The 18,800-nt window shown below is 64.4% G+C and overlaps 2 protein-coding genes across 2 annotated transcripts in view; both read left to right on the forward strand.

The window, feature by feature from the left end:
* Positions 1-1,672: 1,672 nt before the first annotated feature.
* On the forward strand, positions 1,673-10,933 carry NCS1 (neuronal calcium sensor 1). The gene is made up of 7 exons (XM_088525456.1): positions 1,673-1,792; positions 9,718-9,742; positions 10,037-10,175; positions 10,259-10,337; positions 10,425-10,513; positions 10,625-10,702; positions 10,824-10,933. The coding sequence occupies exons 1-7, from the start codon at positions 1,729-1,731 to the stop codon at positions 10,920-10,922; spliced, it is 573 nt and encodes a 190-aa protein (XP_088381582.1). The 5' UTR covers positions 1,673-1,728; the 3' UTR covers positions 10,923-10,933.
* Positions 10,934-15,825: 4,892 nt separating this feature from the next.
* Positions 15,826-18,800, forward strand: part of HMCN2 (hemicentin 2) — a 44,725-nt gene continuing 41,750 nt past the window's right edge. The window contains exons 1-4 of the mRNA XM_088525457.1: positions 15,826-16,078; positions 16,396-16,466; positions 17,237-17,395; positions 17,526-17,648. Coding sequence (XP_088381583.1) covers positions 15,826-16,078; positions 16,396-16,466; positions 17,237-17,395; positions 17,526-17,648 — 606 coding nt within the window. The remainder of the gene's footprint in view (positions 16,079-16,395; positions 16,467-17,236; positions 17,396-17,525; positions 17,649-18,800) is intronic.

Here is an 18,800-nt window from a genome sequence, read left to right on the forward strand (position 1 = left end):
AGGTGCGGTGCATTTTAAAAAAAAAATGAGGAAAATAAGAAGGAAAGTAAAAGCTGGGCTGGAGGCCCCGGGGCCGTGTCCCCTCCTGCCCCGGCACAGGGAGCAGAGCAGAGCCTGGTGGCAGCGCAGGGTGACGCGGGGCCGCGGCTGCCTCCACGTGGCGCTTCCTGGGGCTCGGAGCGGGGAAGTCGCTGCCGCAGCGCCCCGGGGGTGCCGCGATGCCCAGGGCCTGCAACCGCGCACAGCCCCCGTGCAGATGCCTGGGAAAAGCCCTGGCTGCGCCGCCCCCTCGGCTCCCGCTTCCTGTTGCCGCGCGCTCGGAGCTTCCCGGCTTTCCCCCCGCTGGAGCTGGCTCCGCTCGCCCCGGGGAAGGGAGGCCAGGGAGCGAGCGGTGGTTTCCTTGGCCGCGCGGTGCAATGTGGGCAACGGCGGCCGCTGCCCCCGGTTAATGAGAAGCCAGCGGTGCCCGGGGCTGCTGCGAGGGGCCTGTCCCCATATTAATGTCTGCTTCAAGCGCCTGCCCTTTCCACGCGGGGTAGCAGGAAGAGCTCCGAGCCCGGGCTGCCCCTGGGGCCGGGAGCGCGGCCCTGGGAGCTGCTCCAGGCCCTCCCTGAGTCCCAGTCGCCTCAGCCTCCGTGTGCTGGCGGCGCAGGCCCGAGTCACCCGGTCCCTTCTCCCCAAGGCCGGGCAGTGACGGGCGCTGCCTGCGCCCAGGACACTGCAGGGCCCCCAGCGGCCTCACAGCCCCCCGGTTCAGCCGCACGGTGCAGTCACCCTGGCTGCAGCACAGGAGCCTCCAGTTTAGCCGCTGCCACTCGTCCAAGCCAGTGCTACGTCCGTGAAGGACACGGCGGCGTTTCTGATCGCTGCTCCTCGTCCCCTCTGCTCCCTTGCGCTTGCAGGCAATTCCCGGTGTAGCCTGCCCCACATTTTTCCCCATCTTTGGCTGCTGACACAGCAGTCCCGGCATGTCCGGGCAGCTCCAGCGGGGCCTGCGTTGCAACACAGCAAGGGAGGGCAAAGCCTGAATTTATCGTCTGCAACGGCTATGGCGCGTGAAGGCGCGTGCCCGCATGCAGGGCGCTTCCGTAAAGGCCCGGGAGATGCTGGAGAGGAGCTGAGTCCTGGTGCCATTAAGGCAGCCCAGGATTGAACCGCGGGTTGAACCCTTTGTGGGGAACGAGCAGGTCTCCCCCGCGCTGCAGCGCGTGGAGGCTCACGGGGACCTGGGGGGCAGAGGCCTCACGCTGGGGTCCAAAGTGCTGGGAATGGGGGAGCGCTCCCAAGCTCCCCCCAGGAAGCCGGGGGCCACCGCGGGGTCCCGTCCCCCCGCGCTGCCCCTTCTCCCGCGGCCGCTGCTTGGGGCAGAGCGGCCGCCCCGCGCAGGGGATGCTCCGCGCTGGGGAGGGCGGGGGGGATGGACCGGGGGGGGCGGGTCCTTCCCACGCGCGGCCGCGTCGCGCGGGGGGGCGGGGCGGAGCGGAGCGGCGCGGGGGGGCCGCGCTCCGCCGAGGCTGCGCGTAGCCAGGGACGACGGGCGCGAAGAGGCGGCGGCGCCGCTGCCCCCCCCGCCCGCAGAGACCCCCCCCCGGCGGCGGCAGCAGCAGCGGGGGAGCCCCCCCCTCCCCACGACCCCCCCATCAGAGCCCCGCGGGATGTAGGAGCCCCCCCGGCCCCCCCCATGCGCCGCCAGTGAAGCCGCCCGGGCTGCCGGAGCCGCCGGCCACCATGGGGAAATCCAACAGCAAGTTGAAGCCCGAAGTTGTGGAGGAGCTCACCAGGAAAACGTACTGTGAGTACCGAACCCGGCGGGGGGGCACCGGGATGCGACCCCCCCACCCCGGACCCGCCCGGGATGGGGGGCGCGGGCGCTGCGGGCCCCCCCGGCCGGCGCTCGCGGCGGCTGCGCCGGGGCCTCTGCGGAGGCTGCCGGGGCCCTTGGGCTCGTCCCGGAGGTACCGACCCCCGCCCGGGTCCCCGCCGTCCCCTCGGGGCCGCGCCGCGCGTTCCCGCAGCGCGCAGGCTCCGCCGCGCTTTGTTGCGAGAATCCAGGGATCAGCCGGGGAAGGAGGAGGGAAATAAATAAATAAATCCGGGAGCGAGCGAGGCGAGGAGGGCGGCGGGGAGCCGGCGAAACGCGCTGTTTTCTCCAAAAAAAAAACCCCAAACCCCCATTCTCCGCGGCCTATTTCTGAGCTCCTGGGGGCTGCGGGACGAGGGCCGCATCCTGCCCTCCCGCTGTGCCCCCCCCGCTGCCGCCTCCTCCGCCCCCTCCCTGCTCCTGCGGCTCCGAGCATCCCTCCGAGCATCCTCCGGCTGCGGAGCCGCAGGCCGCCGCGGGGCTCTCGGGGCCGCACGGCATCCCCAAAAGGGGGGACCAAGGCATTTTGTGGCTCCCGAAGTTTGGGTGCGGGAGCTGCCGCTCGGAGGGGTTTCCTTTGTGGCCGTGCTCGGGCGCGTGGAGGAGAGCCCCACGCCGTGGACTTCCCTGCTTTCCATGAGTACCTTAATACCGGTTTAATAACCTGATTTTCTACGTGAGTGGCTTTCCTGTCTGAACCTCCGATCTAATCTCGTTAGCGGGGCTGGGGCCTTCGCCAGCTGGTTTTAGCAGAATCCGTATGATTTTCCTTTCCCTGATGGATGCACAAAAGACACAAAGGCTCCGGTGGGTCGGGTTCGGCTCCCGCTCGAGCTCTGCGCCCTTTGGCTCTCCCAGACGTGCGAGCGCTCCGCGCTGTCGCTGCTGCAGTCCCACGGCAGCGCTTACCCAAAAAGGCAATAGATTAGGATGCAGCAAGTTCTCCCGTTCGGAGCGGAGGCAATACTGGTGCATTGCACAACCCTCGGCTCCGGGTGGCCCTCCCGGCGTGGCACAGCTTGCCGCGCTCCTCCGCGAGCATCCCTTCTCCGACGGAGAGGGATCGGGGCAGAGCTGGAGCAGGCCCGGGCGCTCTCCTACCTGTGGGGTCTCCTCTGGCGCCAGGGGCGCGGGGAAGGCGCTGAGGCCGGGCGGGCTCGGTGCATGGCACAGCAGGGCAGCGACGCTCTGCGGCCGAGCAGCACACGTGGCGCTGGCGCAGCTGCCCCGCGCTTGTGCCAAGGGTCCCTTTGCTGCATGGCTTTAGGGTCACCTCAGCCTCCGCTTTCGGGTGCTCCCCAACGGCCGGGCCGCCGCGCTGCCGGCGATGAGAGCCGGTTCTTGTACCGGGCTCGTGTTTGTCAGGCTCTGCTCTTCCCTCCTCCTGGGGTTAGCGGCTCTGCTGAGCATTTCCACACCTCCACCGTGGTCACCAAGGCGAGCAGGTCTTCCCACGGCCCTCCTATGCGTGGCATGGAGCCTCTCATCTGCCCCCTGGCCCTGGTAGGTTGGAACGATATAATTCCCTTTTCTAGCTGGAGGAATCTGGGCTCAGGAGAGGCGATAGCCAAGGGTGCCCCACGTGCTGCTGCACAGGCCCCGGCGATGGGGCTATGGGAACAGCTGGAGCAGGGGGCTGCACCCCCAATTTGGTGGCACCTCTCCACGTTACGGCTGGCCGGGGTCTGGGTGTGGGGGATTTTACTCCCGAGCACTGAGGAATTTCAGCCTTTTCCTGGTCGTTGGTCATGGACTGTCTCTGGAAGTGCCTGGCACGTGGCTGCCAGCGATGCTGCCGAACTGGGCCCATCTCAGAGGCCTTGGGGCTGTTCCTGCTGCTGCTGCAGTTCTGGGCCTGTCCGTGGCGGCCAACTTGCACATCTGGACAGATGTGTCCTGGGAGCCGGTGAGCGGCGGCTAACGGAGACCCGCTCCATCCAGGGAGCAGCCCGCTCCACCGTGCAAGCCGTGCTGCACCTGGAGGCCTTTTCACCATCTCGAGCACCTCAGTGTCGGTGGCAGAGCCGAGCTCGCCCGGCGCTGGAGCGGTGCCGGAGCCCGGGCCAAGGCTGCGGCTTAGCCCGTCTTAGAGGCTGTTGACATATCAGAGAGCACAGGAGGAACCAACGCTGAATGATGATGATAATGAATAATAAATTATGTGATTCTTTGTACTTCCATAGAGCCTTTCATCCCAAAGCTCCTAAAGTGCTTTGTAATCATTAATTTATTAATCCCGCCGATGCTTCGCGGAGGTAGCTCGGAGAGGCGGTTTCGGCTGCTGTGCGGTTTGTCCCGGGAGGCAGTGAAGGAGCCGCTTTCTTTCCTTGATCGCATCTAGCAGCCCTGATTCTGCGTGGATTTCAGCACCTGCTTCGCCGTACCCGGGTGCTGGGGCTTGGGGCTGAGCTCCGGAGCCTCCCGGGGCTGCGACCAAAGGCTGGGGCTGATGCGGCCACTGGGATTTCGCTGCTCCCTGCAACCTGGTGAGGCTGCAACTCGGGTGGCTTGAGGTGCGCGGGCTCTTACGGGCCACGGGTGGAAACTGCTTGCAGAAGGCTCCTGGTCCTGCATCCTGAACTGCTAGCACTGTATTTTTTCACAAAAGCTCTAAAATCCATGTATTTCCTTGTGCCTGGCAGCAGGGCCGGGCACGGCTCCGCTTGGGGGGAAGGACCGGGATGTGATCCTGGTGCCACGAGCGCGCGGGAAGGCAGCAGCCGTGGGAGCCGCTCTTGGCGAGCGCCAACGTGATGCCCACGGGAACTGGGGGCCTGGGCTGCCAAGTGGGCGCAGGGAGGAGAGGAAGATGCTCTTTTTCAAGCATCCCGCCCACTGAGAGCTGCTGCGTGGATTCTGAGCTTGTTTTCTTCTCTTTTCCAATAAGCTGCAAAACCAGCTCTGTTGGTCAACAGTCATGCATCGAATTAATGGGCATCTGTTTAAGAGCAAACTATAAACATATTGATTTATAGTTACTGAGTATGTGGCGGCTGGTTGAATTCTGCGGGAAAGGAAAGAAAATTCTTTAATAGCGGTAGTTTGGAGCTAGGAGCTCCCTTGGCCTGGAAGATACGGGCCCAGGGCCGTGGTCCGTGGTGTGGTCCCTGCGGCAGGAGGTGGCCTGGGGACACGGATGGGGCCGGTGCCCTCTTTGCTCTCTTCAAGCATGCCAAGAGCCCCGGGTCTGGGCCAAGTGCATGGAGCTGGGCAGGATCAGCCTCCCCGGCTCTCCAGCATCACCAGGAGGATGCCCAGGGGGTTGGCGGGATGGAGGAGCAGGAAAGGGACACCCATAGAGAGGGGCTGCCAAAGGCTCCCCGCTGCGGGTTTATTTTTAGCCAGCGTTTGGCCCCAGGCACCGGTTTTGCTGCCAGGGCGGTTCCTTTTGCAATCCCTCCTGGTGCTCAGCCGGCAGGAATTGGGGCAAGGGGGTAGCCGGGAAGGCCAGCGCGCGGGCACCCACTGCCTGCAGCTGGCGGCCGCGATCGCTGCAGGAGCAGCAACGCGTGGAGGGGCCGTGACGCCCGCGGCGGTTTGGGGTCTGGGAACAGAGCGGCGCTGTCCTGTGCCACCGAGACACAGGACACGCTGGTGGCAGTTCCATGGGCTGCTGGTGATTTGGGGGTTTCCTGCAGCGGGTGTCACCTGCAAAGCTTTGCCCATGGGCAGCTCCCTGTGAGCCTCCTTTCATGCCTGGTCCCGCTGATCCCGGCCTGCAGCCCCTGCACGACGGAATGGGGCAGAGAGGCGAGAAGCGACCGGCAGCATCTCCAGCCCCATCTGCAGCAGAGGGGAGAGCAGTTTCCCGGTGCCCTCGCGGCAGCTCCGGGGTCTGCGGAGGCATCGGGAGAATCGCATTTCGTTTATCCACTGACATGTTAATGGATCTGCTTAACCGCTCTGCTGACCTTTGCTGCTGCCGCTGTAATTAAGGTTGTGCAACAAGAAACTCTGAAGTCATCAAAGGCAGCGGCTGCTCTGGGGAGGAGGCGCCCGGCGCGCTCGCCGCGTTATCGGGGTGACATTCGCCCGCTCGCCGTGTTCCTGCCTCCCCCGGCCGCTGCGGAGGGCACCGGCACCGGCAGCTCTGCCCGTCCTCGCCGGGATGCAGCTCCGGGGATGCAGCTCCGGCAGGCGGGACCGTCTCGGCGCTTCGCTCCGTGGCGATTGCTGTGAGCGTTTGGTCCTGGGGACACAGGTCGCGCTAGGGATGCAGTTCCTTGAGGTGCTAGGGAGAGATCAGGGTTTTTTTCCTGCATCTCCTCCAAGTTATTCTCCCCTTAAGGCACGTTTTTGGTTCCTAATGGAAGGAGGGCAGTTTCTTCCCTGCGTGTTTCTCTGGCAGGGAGGAAGACAGAGCAGGGGGCTGCAGGAGGGGGCTGCTGTGTGTCCCTGGTTTTCCGTCTCCGGCAGCCCGGAGGAGCTGTGGTCCTGCCATGGAGCATCATCCCTGCTGTCTCCTGGGAAAGCTGGAAGGAAACACAGCTAGGATGAGCTGGCTGCAGCCTCCTGCTCCCACTGCAGGGCCATTTCTGTGCCATCCGTTCATTAATTCCCACGCGAGGTCCCTCTGCCCTTCCTGTGCCGGCTCTGCCGTGAGCAGCCGCCACTGTGTTTTCCCCGAACCCAATTTCTGAAACCTAATGTTGGGCCCTTAAATATTTAATAAAGTCTAAAAAGGGTTTTAACGGCATATTGGTTTTCCTGTCGGTGCCGGCCCCAGGGGAGCCGGGAGCGGCGCCGCGGGCCGACCTGCTCCCGCTCCGCCGGCTCGGCACATCCGAGGCCCCGGAGCGGGAGCGATGCCAAGCGCGCGGCTCCCTGCACCGCGGCACGGACACGCGATGGGAACGGGGCTCCGCTCGTTCCCGAGCATCCCGGAGCCTTCGGAGCCTGGCGATGCCGGAGGCGCCTGCGCGCTGCGGGGCACGGAGAAGCCAAGAGCTGTGGCCAAGCCGGGCCGGGAGCAGGGATGGGATCCTGCTGTCCCATCTCCCGCGGGCAGCCAGGAGAGCGCCGCGGATCCGTGCCGGGGTGCGAGGAGGGCGGCGCGCTCGGTGATGTTTAACAGGACGCCGGCTGCACGCTCCAACCTGCACCTTAATGAGAGCAGCCGCCGTGACCGGGCAGCCCAAAGCTCCTCTTAAAGCCGCCCTCGCCATTGGACGCAGCCGCAGGGACGCAGAGGAGCTCAGTGGCACCCCAGGGTGCTGCTCGCCTCCCATTTTGGGGCAAACCACCCCCGTCACTGCTGTGAAGCTAGTGATGAACCCAGTTGCTCAGGGACATCTCGGCGCCTCCAGCACCGTCTTTAACCCTTGCTCTTGCTGTCCTCATTGCTCGCTTGGGTGCTAAAGTGTGACAAGTTGCTTCAGCTGCCGCAGCGTTCCTGGGTTGTTCCTGGCTATGTGTTTTCTGGGGATGAGGCTTGAAGCGGGTTATACGCGCGCAGGTCACGGTGGTTGCTGCTAGTCCGGTCTGCGATGGGGCAGAGCTGATGCTGCGCGGATGCGGTCGCACTGCTGCTTCGGTGGGTGCAGGAGCGAGGTGTGAAGCCAGTAACGAGCGTGGGCTCGGGGTGCTGCAATGCTGGTCCCTGCAATGCCATCCACGGGGCGAGAGGTTCGTGCTGGGGCTCTGCTGCTCCGCTCCGTGACCCGGCTCCCCGGGCAGCAGGGAAATGTGGGCGGTGGGTGCACGCGCGGCTGCGGCGCGATCCCTGTGTCGGCTCCGCGGGCGGGCTGTGCTCGGTGAACATCAACATTGAGACGATGCCGAACGCAGCGTTGACAGTGGATTTGTGTTCAAACGCTGCCTGGGTTTTGTGCTGTGCAGGGGGATGCATGGGCCGCGAATTGCAGGGTTCATGCAGGAGCGCCTGACCGACCTACGTGCGAGCGCGCGGTGGATTCACGCATGAGCGCGGGGTTAGCGCACTGCGCGTCTGCGCATGAGCCCCATTGAGCTCCTGCATGAGCACCCAATTAATGGGTGCATGAGCGCGCAATTAGCCCGTGCTGGAGCGCCCAATTAACCGGTGCACAAGCACCCACTCAGTTCATGCCCCGTTAGCACAGGCATGAGTGTCGTTGCATCCCAGGAGCTCAGGTGGGAGCACCAGGAGGCTCATGGATGAGCCGGTGCTGGCTCTGCGCACAAGCACCGGGTCCCCTCCCCTACGGGCACCTGATTTGCCTGGGTGCAAACGCCCGCATAGCTGGGAAAGGGCTGGATGTCGCCGCTGGGAAAGGCTGGATGTCGCCGGCGTCGCGGTGCGGCCGTGGCGGCCGGTGCCGGGGCTGCGGCGCAGAGATAAGGCTGCGGCGCCGTCTCTGCAGAGCGCCCTGCGGCGCTCGGGGGACGCCGCGCTGCGGCTGCAGGTAACGAACCTCAGCTCTCCCGAGAGCGCGATCCCCGGCGGGATCGAGGTGCTTCAGTCCCGTGCAAGGAGCTGGAGCGAGGCAGGCGCTGGGGACCTCCCGGCGACGCTCCCCGCAGCGGGGACTCCAGTGGGAGGATCTGTGCGAGAAAACCCCGCAGGGCCGGCGTGCGCGAGCGGGAGGGAGCAACGGGAGCCGTGACGAACTCGCGGTGGCAGCTGGCGGGTGGGAAGCGAGCGGGCAGGCGGGGGGCGGGTGGTGACGGCGCTGTCAGTCCTGGCAGGGGCCGCTGTCACCGTGCGGGGATGGAGGAGCCGGGGCTGGATGGGGAGCTCCTGCCGGCGGTGCCGACCCGCGCGCGGCGCTTCCCTGCGCTGCAGGAGCCTGGAAGGCGGCAGCGCCGACGGGTGCCGGGTACATCCGGGTTGGCGTCCTCGGCGCGTGGCTTCCAGCCTGGCAGGGCCCGTTCCAGTACTATGGTTAATAATGAATACTCATGCCCTGCGTTTATTTAGTGCCTTTCATCCCGAAGGATCCCAGGGCACGCCGCATCCGCTAACGAGCTGCTACGCGCGCTATTTATAGCTGTGCCCACGGAGCGCGTCCCGCGGGGCCGGCGCCGGCACCGCTCCAGCTGAGCCGAGCAGCAGCTCCCGGAGCAGCCCGGGCCGGAGCTTCCCTGCTCCGGGCATCCCTCGAGGGATCCATGTAGCCGGGTCGGGCACGGTCAGTGGCCAAGGCTGCTCCAAACGTGCTGCTCGTCCTCGCACGCCCGTTTCGGAGCTATTGCTTTTTCCTTGCAGTTTAGATGCCTAAAAGGGGGCGACTAGCACAGTGTTGGGAGCGCCAGGGCCGGCCCTGCGCCTGTGTCCCTGGCTGCAGCCGCCGCTGCCCTGTGCACATCCGCGGGCAGCAGCACCAAACCTGACAATAAGGCTTTAAAAACAGCATTTTTTTTCTTTTAAGTTTTTTTTCCACACCCATGTGCGCACCGCGTGTTAACGCAAGGAGTGTTCCCAGAGGGAGCTGCTCCAAAGCGGCAGATTGATGCGAATAAAAGGGGCTGTGACAAGCGAGGACATCGGAGGATCCCCGAGGCGCCCGGCTGTGGCGGCGGTACCCGGGGAAGCTCCCGGCCGCCGCCGGCTCTTCCCCTTCCCGCGGATTCGCTGCGGAGCGGCCGCATCCTCCCGGGCACAAACTTGCCCGTGCCAGCAAAGGCCTCCCCGGCGCTGTGGCTGGAGGGCAGTGGCTTTCGGGCAAGTGAAGCTCCAATTTGGTTCAAACCTGATGCATTTTGGCAGTACCGCAAGGAGCGCACGAGCCCCGGGCATCTCCTGCCCGAGGCCAAGTCCTTTAGGCTACAGGAGCTGCCAGCGCTAAGTGCAAGATGACAGCGCCCACTGGGACTGCTCTAAATTTCTCTTTTTTTTCCCTTTTCTTTTCTCTCCTTCCTCCCGGTCTCGCTGGCAGTCACGGAGAAGGAGGTGCAGCAGTGGTGAGTGTGCGGCCGCGCTGGAGGGACGCAGGGCCCTGCTGTCCCCGCTGAACGGGGCGCCCTAGAAAAGCCACCGCTTGGCTTTCATCTCCCCATCCAACTAGTCAGAGCTTTCCTGCCCTCCCCGTAGCGAGTCAGAGCTGCAGCAGCCCGAGGAAGCCGTATCGGCGTCTGTATCCTCGCTGGGTGCCTGCGCGGTGGCCAGTGGCATCGGGCGCGATGGCTTTGGGTGCAGGGAGGTGGCGGGCGAGGGGACCCGGGCACCCATCTCCCCGCTCCCCGCCTGCCCCGCAGGTACAAGGGCTTCATCAAGGACTGCCCCAGCGGGCAGCTCGACGCCGCCGGCTTCCAGAAGATCTACAAGCAGTTCTTCCCCTTCGGCGACCCCACCAAATTCGCCACCTTCGTCTTCAACGTCTTCGACGAGAACAAGGTTTGCAGCTCGCGCGGGCGAGCGCCGGCTCTCGGGAGCGGGGAACGGCTCCGGCGGACTCACCGCTGCCTTCGCTCCCCCAGGACGGCAGGATCGAGTTTTCCGAGTTCATCCAGGCGCTGTCGGTCACCTCCCGGGGGACGCTGGACGAGAAGCTGAGGTGTAAGTGCCGCGGCGGCGCGGGGCTGGAGCGCCGCGCGGGGTGACGCCGCGCGGTCCCACGCGCCTCCGCTTTGCTCTCGCTCCCAGGGGCCTTTAAGCTCTACGACTTGGACAACGACGGCTACATCACGAGGAACGAGATGCTGGACATTGTGGACGCGATTTATCAGATGGTGGTAAGAGCCGGCGGGGGGACCCAACGCCCCCCATTGGGGTCTGCTCCCCGTTATCCTGCGGCGCGGGGCTGGCAGCAGGTTCTGCAGGTGGGAACACGGTGCCGTCCACAGGGCAACACAGTGGAGCTCCCCGAGGAGGAGAACACGCCGGAGAAGAGGGTGGACCGGATTTTCGCCATGATGGACAAGGTGGGATGGGGATGGGGATGGGGATAGGGATGAGGATGGGGATGGAGATGGGGAGGCTGTGGGCGCTCGGATGCCCCTCGGCGCGGACACACGGGGCGAGCGCCGGGCGGCTCTTTTGCAGAACGCCGACGGGAAGCTGACGCTGCAGGAGTTCCAGGAGGGCTCCAAGGCCGACCCCTCCATCGTGCAGGCGCTCTCCCTCTACGACGGCCTCGTATAGTCCTGGCGCGAGCGGCGGTGAGTCCGGCACGCCCGGAGCTCGCCGGGGGAATGGCAGGACTGGGGTGTGTAGCCGGCTACATAGAAACCCATCGATTCCAGCCCTCCCCATGGCTAGCGGTGGGTTTTGGGGCTGTGCCATCCCGTGGGCACCCGCAAACCTGGGCAGAGGTGTCTCCGAGTGATGCTAAAATTGCGGCAATCGGGAATCCGTCGCGCGGCGCCGGCTGTGGCAGCTCCAGCAGTGCTGACACGGTGGCGCTTTGCTCCCGGTGTGACTTTTGCTGCCTTCTCCCTGCCCCTTCCCGCAGCTGTTCCGGGGGAAGAGCCTCTCCGTGCCATCCGACCGCCTCCGTCCGACGCTTGCCTGCCCCCTCCGGCCTCCCTCCACGCTGCGCCAGCCCAGGATGCGGCCGCGGCGCGAGCTCGCTGCCCCGCTCCGCGCCCCGCGCCAGCCGTCGCCATTCGCCAGCCTCCGCTTTTCCCGAAAAACAACAAGAAAGAGAAGGATCTGATCAGCCGCGGCCGCCCGAGACACCAGTGCCGGGGGAAGGGTACCCCGGCCTCCTCGTCCCCCCCTCAACCCTACTCCTCTTTCCTCCCTTTTCCAATGGGACCGTGGATGCGATGGCTCCTCCGTGTCCCTCTCCTGGGAAGCGGCCACCTGGAGATGGAGCCTGAAGGTACCAGGGGAGCCTGGGCACCAGCGGCGATTGGGAACAAAGTCCTCCGTTATCTGCGATTGATGCCCTTGGCAGCCCAGCCCAGGGGACTAGGGATATATATTGTATTATTATTTCTTTTTTTGTGAGACAGTATTGTGCTTTTTTTTTTTTTTCTTTTTACCTCTGGTGGAAAAAAGTGAGGCTTTTTTTTTACATATATATATATATATATGCCTATCTCTACAGCTGACATCTTTATTTATTGGTTGTAAATGTTGCTGCTGTGTGTAGTCTCTCGCGCGTGTCCCAGCCCCTCGGAGAGGACGTGCCAGGTTTACAAGCTCGCGCGCTATTGCGGGGCGTCGGGAGCCTGCAATAACTCTGAAGCCAAAAAATCTGCCTCCCCCGTCGCTTCCCACCCTCCATCCCATGCGGCGTGGCCTGGCTGATGTTGCAAGGTGGGTTTGTAGCTTTTCATCCTCTTCCCATCCCCGAATTCCTGCATTTGTGCCTGGCTTGGCTAAGGATCGCGCGGCTCCGAGCCCCTCCGGGCTCCTCTCCGCGGAGGCGCCCGCGTTGCCGTAACCGGCCCGGGCTCCGTGCGGGGAAGCACCCGCCTGCAGGACTTGCAAATTTGCATCTCGCCCGTTTTCTTACTGCATGAAAAGTATTGACGGAGCCGAGCGTTGGGTTTTGCTTTCAATCGACTCACGTTTCTCTTTGCAAAGTTTGTTCCTGCCCCGCAGCAGGGATGGGGGAGCGAATCCCACGGAGGTGCCGGGCACAGCAATCTCCTTCACTGCGCCCTTTGGTGCCACCATTAAGCCCATGTGTTTGGTGGCATTTGGTGGCCAAGTTGGCACCGCGCTGCATCTGCAGGGGCAGCAAGCGGGGAGCTTGCAGCTCCGTCCTGGCCACACGGTGCCAACATTGCTATCCCACTGGCTCCGGCCTCCCTGTCTCAAAGCGCCGTTGCCGTCTCCCACGTGCTCCCAGGTGCCACCAGAGCCCAAGGCAGCGGATGGACGTTGAGGAGGCTCTTGCCAGCGTCCCTGAAATGCTGGAGACGAGACCGGGAATGCTGAAATGCCCGGGAGTCTGATCCCTTCACTCCAGAGAGGCTGGTGGCTCCTGGGCTCCTGCATGCGGATGCTGGCGGAGGCCGGAGCTTCTCTAGGACTCCGCGTTGGTTCCTGCGCTGCCCGGAGCCTGGTGAGACACTGGGATGTGGATGCTCTCCCAGTACCACGGAGAATTGGGATCCTTCCTTCTGCTGTTTGCCGACACCTTTCCCATCCCTGGCGCTTGGAGCTGTGTTTGCTGATGCCCGCACGAACACTCCTCTCCCCAGAGGGGACCGACCTCCGTCCTCGTGCAATATTTGAGGCAGCTGGTGCCAACCCCATGGGTGACTCCAGGGGAAGAGCATGCTGGGCACCTGGAGCGGCGGCAGCATCCGCTGGGATGTCTCCTCCGGGCCTGAGGATCCACATCCGTGATCCATGCGAGGATTCCCCTCTTAGCAGCGGAACGGGATTTGCTCCGGGCGGCAGGGGCATTAGCAGAGCAAAGGCAGCGCGGGGGCGAAGGGCTCCACTGAGCCCCAAAACGGCCTCGCAGGCTGCAGGGCTTCATCAGAAGACCTCGAACTCGGCGTTTCCAGGAATGTTTCTGCCTCAGCTGCAGCTCGGGCCCCGCGTGCGCCCGTGCTCCTGTCCCGGGTGGTGTCTGGAAGGTGCCTCCTCGCTCCTGCCCCCGGAAACGCCTTTTCCTCGACGCTTTGTGGCCAAAATGCAACTCTTTTGGGCAGATCTTTGCAGTGCCTCAAACTTCTCCGCCTCTCGCCCACCAGCCCGGTCCCCTCCTGGTGCCAATTGACGTTTCCGATGAATGTGACGCTGCTGAAACCGTCTCTGCTGAGAAACAGGGAACTGCGGCCACCAAGTCGGACCCGGACGAGCGCCGGGGTCCTTCGCTGTGCCGCGTTCCTCTGCAAGGCTTTTCAGTTTGCACTAGCTTGGCGCCTCCCAGCCCAAGGGCCCAAGGACCCGCGGTGCTTCCCTGTAAATATTCCAGCTCGGAAAGAGACCGGCCGCTTCGCCGCAGAGCCGGTGCCGACGTCCCCGGCGGCCCTTCCCTGCTCCCGGCCGCAAGGCTTAGGGATGTAGCAGTTCCTTGGCCCGACATCTTGGTTGTCCCTCACACCCTCTAAAATATTTGCACATTAAAACAAACAAAAAAAGCAAATAATGATTTTTTTTTGCCTGTATTGAGAAGCTCTCGGCTGGTTATTGAAGACCTGAGTGGGTTTGGGCTCCTGTGGGTCGTGGGTGGCACTGGTGGCGGTGGCCTGTCCCCCTCCCTGCCTCAGCTCTTCACGTGCCGAGCGCCTCCACGCGACTAACGGAGCTTCCCTGCAGATCCCTCACTCCCTGCGGAATGTGGATGAGAGAGTGGGGATGGAGCAGCTCCCACGAGGACGCGTTGGCCCTGACCGCTCTGTTTGCCCATGGCGAGGGTGGCCACGGGGCCGGCGGGAGGGAGCTCGCTGGGAGCGCGCGGGCACCAGGAGCAGGGCAGGGATCTCAGCGCCTTCGGTTTACGGGGCCAGATTCGCTTCCACCCTCCTCTTGAATCTGCTCCATATATCAAAAACGAGCGAACCGTTAGACCCGCTGCCCCGTGGCTGTTTCCGACGCCCGGTGCTCGGCAGGGCCGAGGCGCCGCGCGGTGCCCCCTGGCCCCTGTCATCCCTCCCGTCCCGGTTGTCCCCATCAGGAGGCAGCACCTGCGCTCGCTTTCCCCATTCGTGGAGCTCTGTTGCCGCGGATGGCGCCAGCAGCCCAAGCAAGCAGGGCCGGGGGGCGCAGCGGGGAGCCCTGGGGGGCACCGGGGTTTTACCGCTGTGATGAGCGGTCAGTTCTCAGCTGCCGCCGGGAGCTCGGCCGCTGCCGTGCGGCACCACAATGCTGCTCCTGCTGCCCTCTCTGCCAACACGCAGGGTTTGTTCCAGCCTTTCCCCCACGCTCAGGCTCGTCCTCCCTGCTGCACCGCAGCGCAGTCGCGCAGTGCCCCCGTGCCGCCCCCTTCCCTCCCTGCTCTCGGTGCACAAGGGCTGCCCATTCCCTCCCGGACTCTGTGTTTCCCAGTCCGTAATTGAGGCCCCCAGCAGCCCCCTGCCCTCCCCAGGCTGAGGGATGTGACGGGGGTGAGCGAGGGGCCGGGGGCTCCCCACGCCGCCAGCTCTGCGGGGAGCAGCACCAGCACAGCCCGCTTGTTCGCGCTGCTAACGAGGGCGACTAATTAATTTCAGGAGCCCGGAGGAGAAGCACCAACGGGCTGAACAACGCGGCTGTGTTTGCAGGGCAGGGTTCAGCAGAGGTGCCACAGGGCCCCAGCATGTCTGTCTGTACCCACGCCGGGCTTGCAGGGATGGGGACGGGGCTGCAAAACGTGGGGTTTGCAGGCGGTTCCCCAAAGGACGTGGCTGGTGGCAGCCCCCTAGGCAGCAAGGGGTTAAAAGCTCAAATTGCCCAGGTGCTCTGGGAGTGCTGCGAGGTGTGGGGAGAAGCTGCTGGGGTTGCTTGGTGCCGGGATGGAGCCGTGGCAAGAGCTGCAGGTGAGTGTGCAGCGAGGGTGCTGTGAGCGCGCGGTGCCTCTGCTGCACCGTCCCTATGGCCGAGCACGCGCCGTGCGGAGCACATGGACACGCTCAGCCCTGGCCTTTATGGAGAGCCAGGAAAACTCAGTCCTGGGCTCAGCTCAGCGGCCTTGGCCAGCCCAGCCACGGGGCGCCCTGCCAGGGCACGGCCTTTCCTGGCCCTCCTCCTGCCCCCTGTTCTTCCCACTGCCCCCAAATTTGCCACCATGTCACCATGTGCTCGGGAGCCTCTGTGAGCCCCGGCGACCCCCTGTCCTCACTGCCGAGAGGCTGGGCCGTGTCCCCCCGCGAGGTCCCCGTGCGCGGCGGGCGGCGGGGGCTGCTCCCCCGCGCAGCTGCGGCGCTGCTGGCCCCGCTCCCGCGCGCTCAGCTGCAAACCCGCGTCCTCCCCTCACCTCCCGGCCACCACGGGGCTGGACCGGGCACGGGGCCAGGCAATCGCCGGGGCTCTCGGACCCCCCTCCCCATCGCCGCGTCCTGCGGCTCCCACCCGCCTCCCCGCAGCCCTGTGCTCTCCGCGCACTGCAGCGGCCGGGATCCTCGCTCCGACATCGCTCCCCACACGGGGTCCTGGCCCCATGGGGTCCCCCGGGGTGCTGCTCCATCCCAGGACCTTGGCTGGGCTCTGGCTGCTCCTGGTGCCCCGTCTCGCTGCCACCGCCTCCCCGGATGGCACAACGGGGTTCACGCTGGCCTTCGTGTTCGATGTCACCGGCTCCATGTACGACGACCTGGTGCAGGTGATCGACGGCGCCTCGCGCATCCTGCAGCAGACGCTCGGCGGCCCGCGGCCCATCCACAACTACGCGCTGGTGCCTTTCCATGACCCAGGTGAGCCCCTCCGTGCCGCTCCACTATGCGCCCCAGTAAGAGCCCCGCATGCTGCAGAGCCTTGGGGACTTGCAGCAGCCCCAGAAACCTTCCTCACCATCCTAGGCTTTGCCTTGCGGCTTTTATGCACGTCCATAAACCCCTGTGGCTCCCTAAAGCCCAGACTCAGCTTTGAGTCTTGCCAAAGCTGGCACCAAAGCACTTGGGAGTCCCAGGGGCTGCCCTGGAGCACGGCCAGCCCTGCAGCACCGCGGGATGAGGCGCTCCGCGGGGCACCGGGACGGCCGGGGCTGATGCGCGGTGCCCTGTGCTTGCAGACGTGGGCCCGGCGACCCTCACCGCCGACCCGCGGCACTTCCAGCGGCGCCTGCAGGAGCTCTCCGTCCAGGTACGCTGCTTCTGCTCACTTGCTGGGCGTGTGGCCCTTTGCCATGGGTGAAATCCCAGTCCTGGTGATTCCTGCGCTCAGGAAAGCCGGGGAGGAGCCGGTCTCCCGAATCACTGTTTAAAAACAGATTTTGAGTGTGCTACCGCGCGCTACCAACGGGAAGGCTCTTGGAGGACTCCCCCACGTTGCATTCGTCTCTGTCCCTGCCCTGCCTTCAGGCGCTGTTAAATCCCCTGTCCCTTTTCCCTTCCCATGTGGCCGCATTTAGCAGGTTGTGCTTGTGCGCGGGCTCCAAGGGCGGGAGGTGTAAAGCCACGGCTGGAAATCATTTCACAGCCCCTCGGAGTGCGAATCCCGCTGGAGACGGGAGCTGCTCCTCGCTGTTGTCTCCCACTCGCAGCCGGCTGCCTGGGGCACCCGGGTTTCTGCCAGGTCACCGTTACGGTGATGGGCTGGAGCCACGGAAATGTGTCTGCTGAAGCCACCCGCGGGAAGCTAGCGGTCCTGAGAGCCCTAACGCTTGGCTTAGTGGTCGGCTATGAGGGTGGGAGGTCTCTGCTGTGATCCTGAGTGTCCTGGTGGCTTTAGCACGCTGCCCTGGCCATGCTCCGAGTCCAGCAAAGCTCTGCAGCTCCTCCGAGCATGTGGCTGTGGGGTCAGATCCCACGGGGATGTAAGTGTGGGCATGGGAAGAGAAGGGCAGAATGTCCTGGGGACATCACAGGTTTTGTGCCCTGGCTCGTGTTCCCACTGAGCACCGTGTGCTGCAGGGTGGAGGGGATTGCCCAGAGATGAGCGTTGGGGCCATCAAGCTGGCCGTGGAGATCTCGCACCCCGGGTCCTTCATCTACGTCTTCTCAGATGCCCGGGCCAAGGACTACGAGCAGCAGGAGGAGCTGCTGCAGCTCCTGCAGCACAAGCAGTCCCAGGTACGACCCGTAGCGCTGCTTGTGGCTGCTGCTGCAAGTGCAACCCTGCTCACAGAGACGGTGGGTGCTCCCTAGGGTGGACGGGTCTCCCTGGCCATGTGTGACACCGTGGGAGCTGTTGCTCTGGCAGGTGGTGTTTGTGCTGACCGGGGACTGCGGGGACCGGAGCCACCCCGGGTACCGCGTCTACGAGCGCATCGCGGCCATCAGCTCTGGGCAGATCTTCCACCTGGACAAGCAGCAGGTGAAGGAGGTGAGTGGAGCAGACTGATGGAGGAAGGATGGGGGACCTGGCTGCATTGGTGCCTGTCTTGGGCTGATGGGGAGGGAGAGCAGCCTGGCAGTGTGCTTGAGGATGGGAAAGGGCTCGGAGCAGCGTGGAGATGGGGCTGTGCAGGTTGGATGCAGGCCAGGAGCACCAGGCATGCAGGAGAAGGATTATTTGAGCTTGCGCTGTTTCTAACACCCTTGAGCACCAGAGAGTCTCCAGTTTGGGAGACAGAATATCTGAGGGAACCTGAAGTCTGACCCAGCTTGGCTGCTCTGTGTCCTTTGGGGGCTGATCCTCACTCTGGTGAGGCCTCCGGGTCACTTTGGGAGCCTGTAAACTGAAACCAGCCCTGATCTGAAAATAAGCAGGGGTTGGGGAAGACTGAATGTGGGGAAAGGAGCTTCCCTGCTGCTCCGTGTCCTTGAAAATCCCACCGGTACCTGTGAAACCCTTGAGAGCCTGGGGAAGAACAGAGCGCTCTCCTCATTACTGAGCAGCCTCTCGGAGCTGCTCCCCGGTGAGCACCGCCGGCCTCCCGCCCCTTCCCAGCCTCTGGCGGCTCCGTGTTTTAGTGGTTTGTATTCCCGCGGGCGAGCTGGAGGGTAATAGCATATCTGCTGCGAGCGGCTGAGCGGGAGCCATCTGGCAATAACAATTACACCAAATTACCCAATTCCTTTTGCATGGGAAGCGCGTGTGCCCATCTCCACTTGCAGCGCGGCAGGTTGGTCCCTGCTGTCGTCTCCTGCCCTTCTGCTCCTGCTCTACCCTTGCGCTGGCACCTCTGCAGCGCCTTGGACCTGGAATCACTTGCCCCATCTAAGGGTTTGGCTCTTGTGGTCCAATAAATAAGTGGCTGATTTCGCTCTTCTTCTGCTGAACTGGAGCCAGGTGCAGAGACCGGTGGGACCTGTCAATTTGTTTCACAGTTGAGCAGCTCCTCGTGGCCTGCCCGGTGTCACCTCCCACAAGCAGAGCGGTGATGCTTGATGCTTTTTGTGGCACTGAGAGCAGAGCTGGTGACGTCTGGGCAGGATCCTTGTCTGTTCCTGCTGCCTGCAGAACCGTCCAGGACGCTGGGGTCTTATAACTGCATCTGAGTGCAGCCTCCATATCCTTCTCCTGGACAACACC

The sequence above is a fragment of the Tinamus guttatus genome, unplaced genomic scaffold, assembly GCF_059628265.1.
Source record: "Tinamus guttatus ecotype Peru unplaced genomic scaffold, ASM5962826v1 Tinamus_guttatus_pri_ptg000226l, whole genome shotgun sequence".
Classification (NCBI taxonomy): Eukaryota; Metazoa; Chordata; class Aves; order Tinamiformes; family Tinamidae; genus Tinamus; species Tinamus guttatus.

Excerpts from the sequence above, each read along its gene's own strand:
- NCS1 (XM_088525456.1), top strand. The coding sequence starts at position 1,729 with ATGGGGAAATCCAACAGCAAGTTGAAGCCCGAAGTTGTGGAGGAGCTC. Across the intron at positions 1,793-9,717 it reads GCTCACCAGGAAAACGTACT|TCACGGAGAAGGAGGTGCAG; the intron begins GTGAGTACCGAA and ends TCTCGCTGGCAG. Across the intron at positions 10,703-10,823 it reads TTTTCGCCATGATGGACAAG|AACGCCGACGGGAAGCTGAC; the intron begins GTGGGATGGGGA and ends GCTCTTTTGCAG.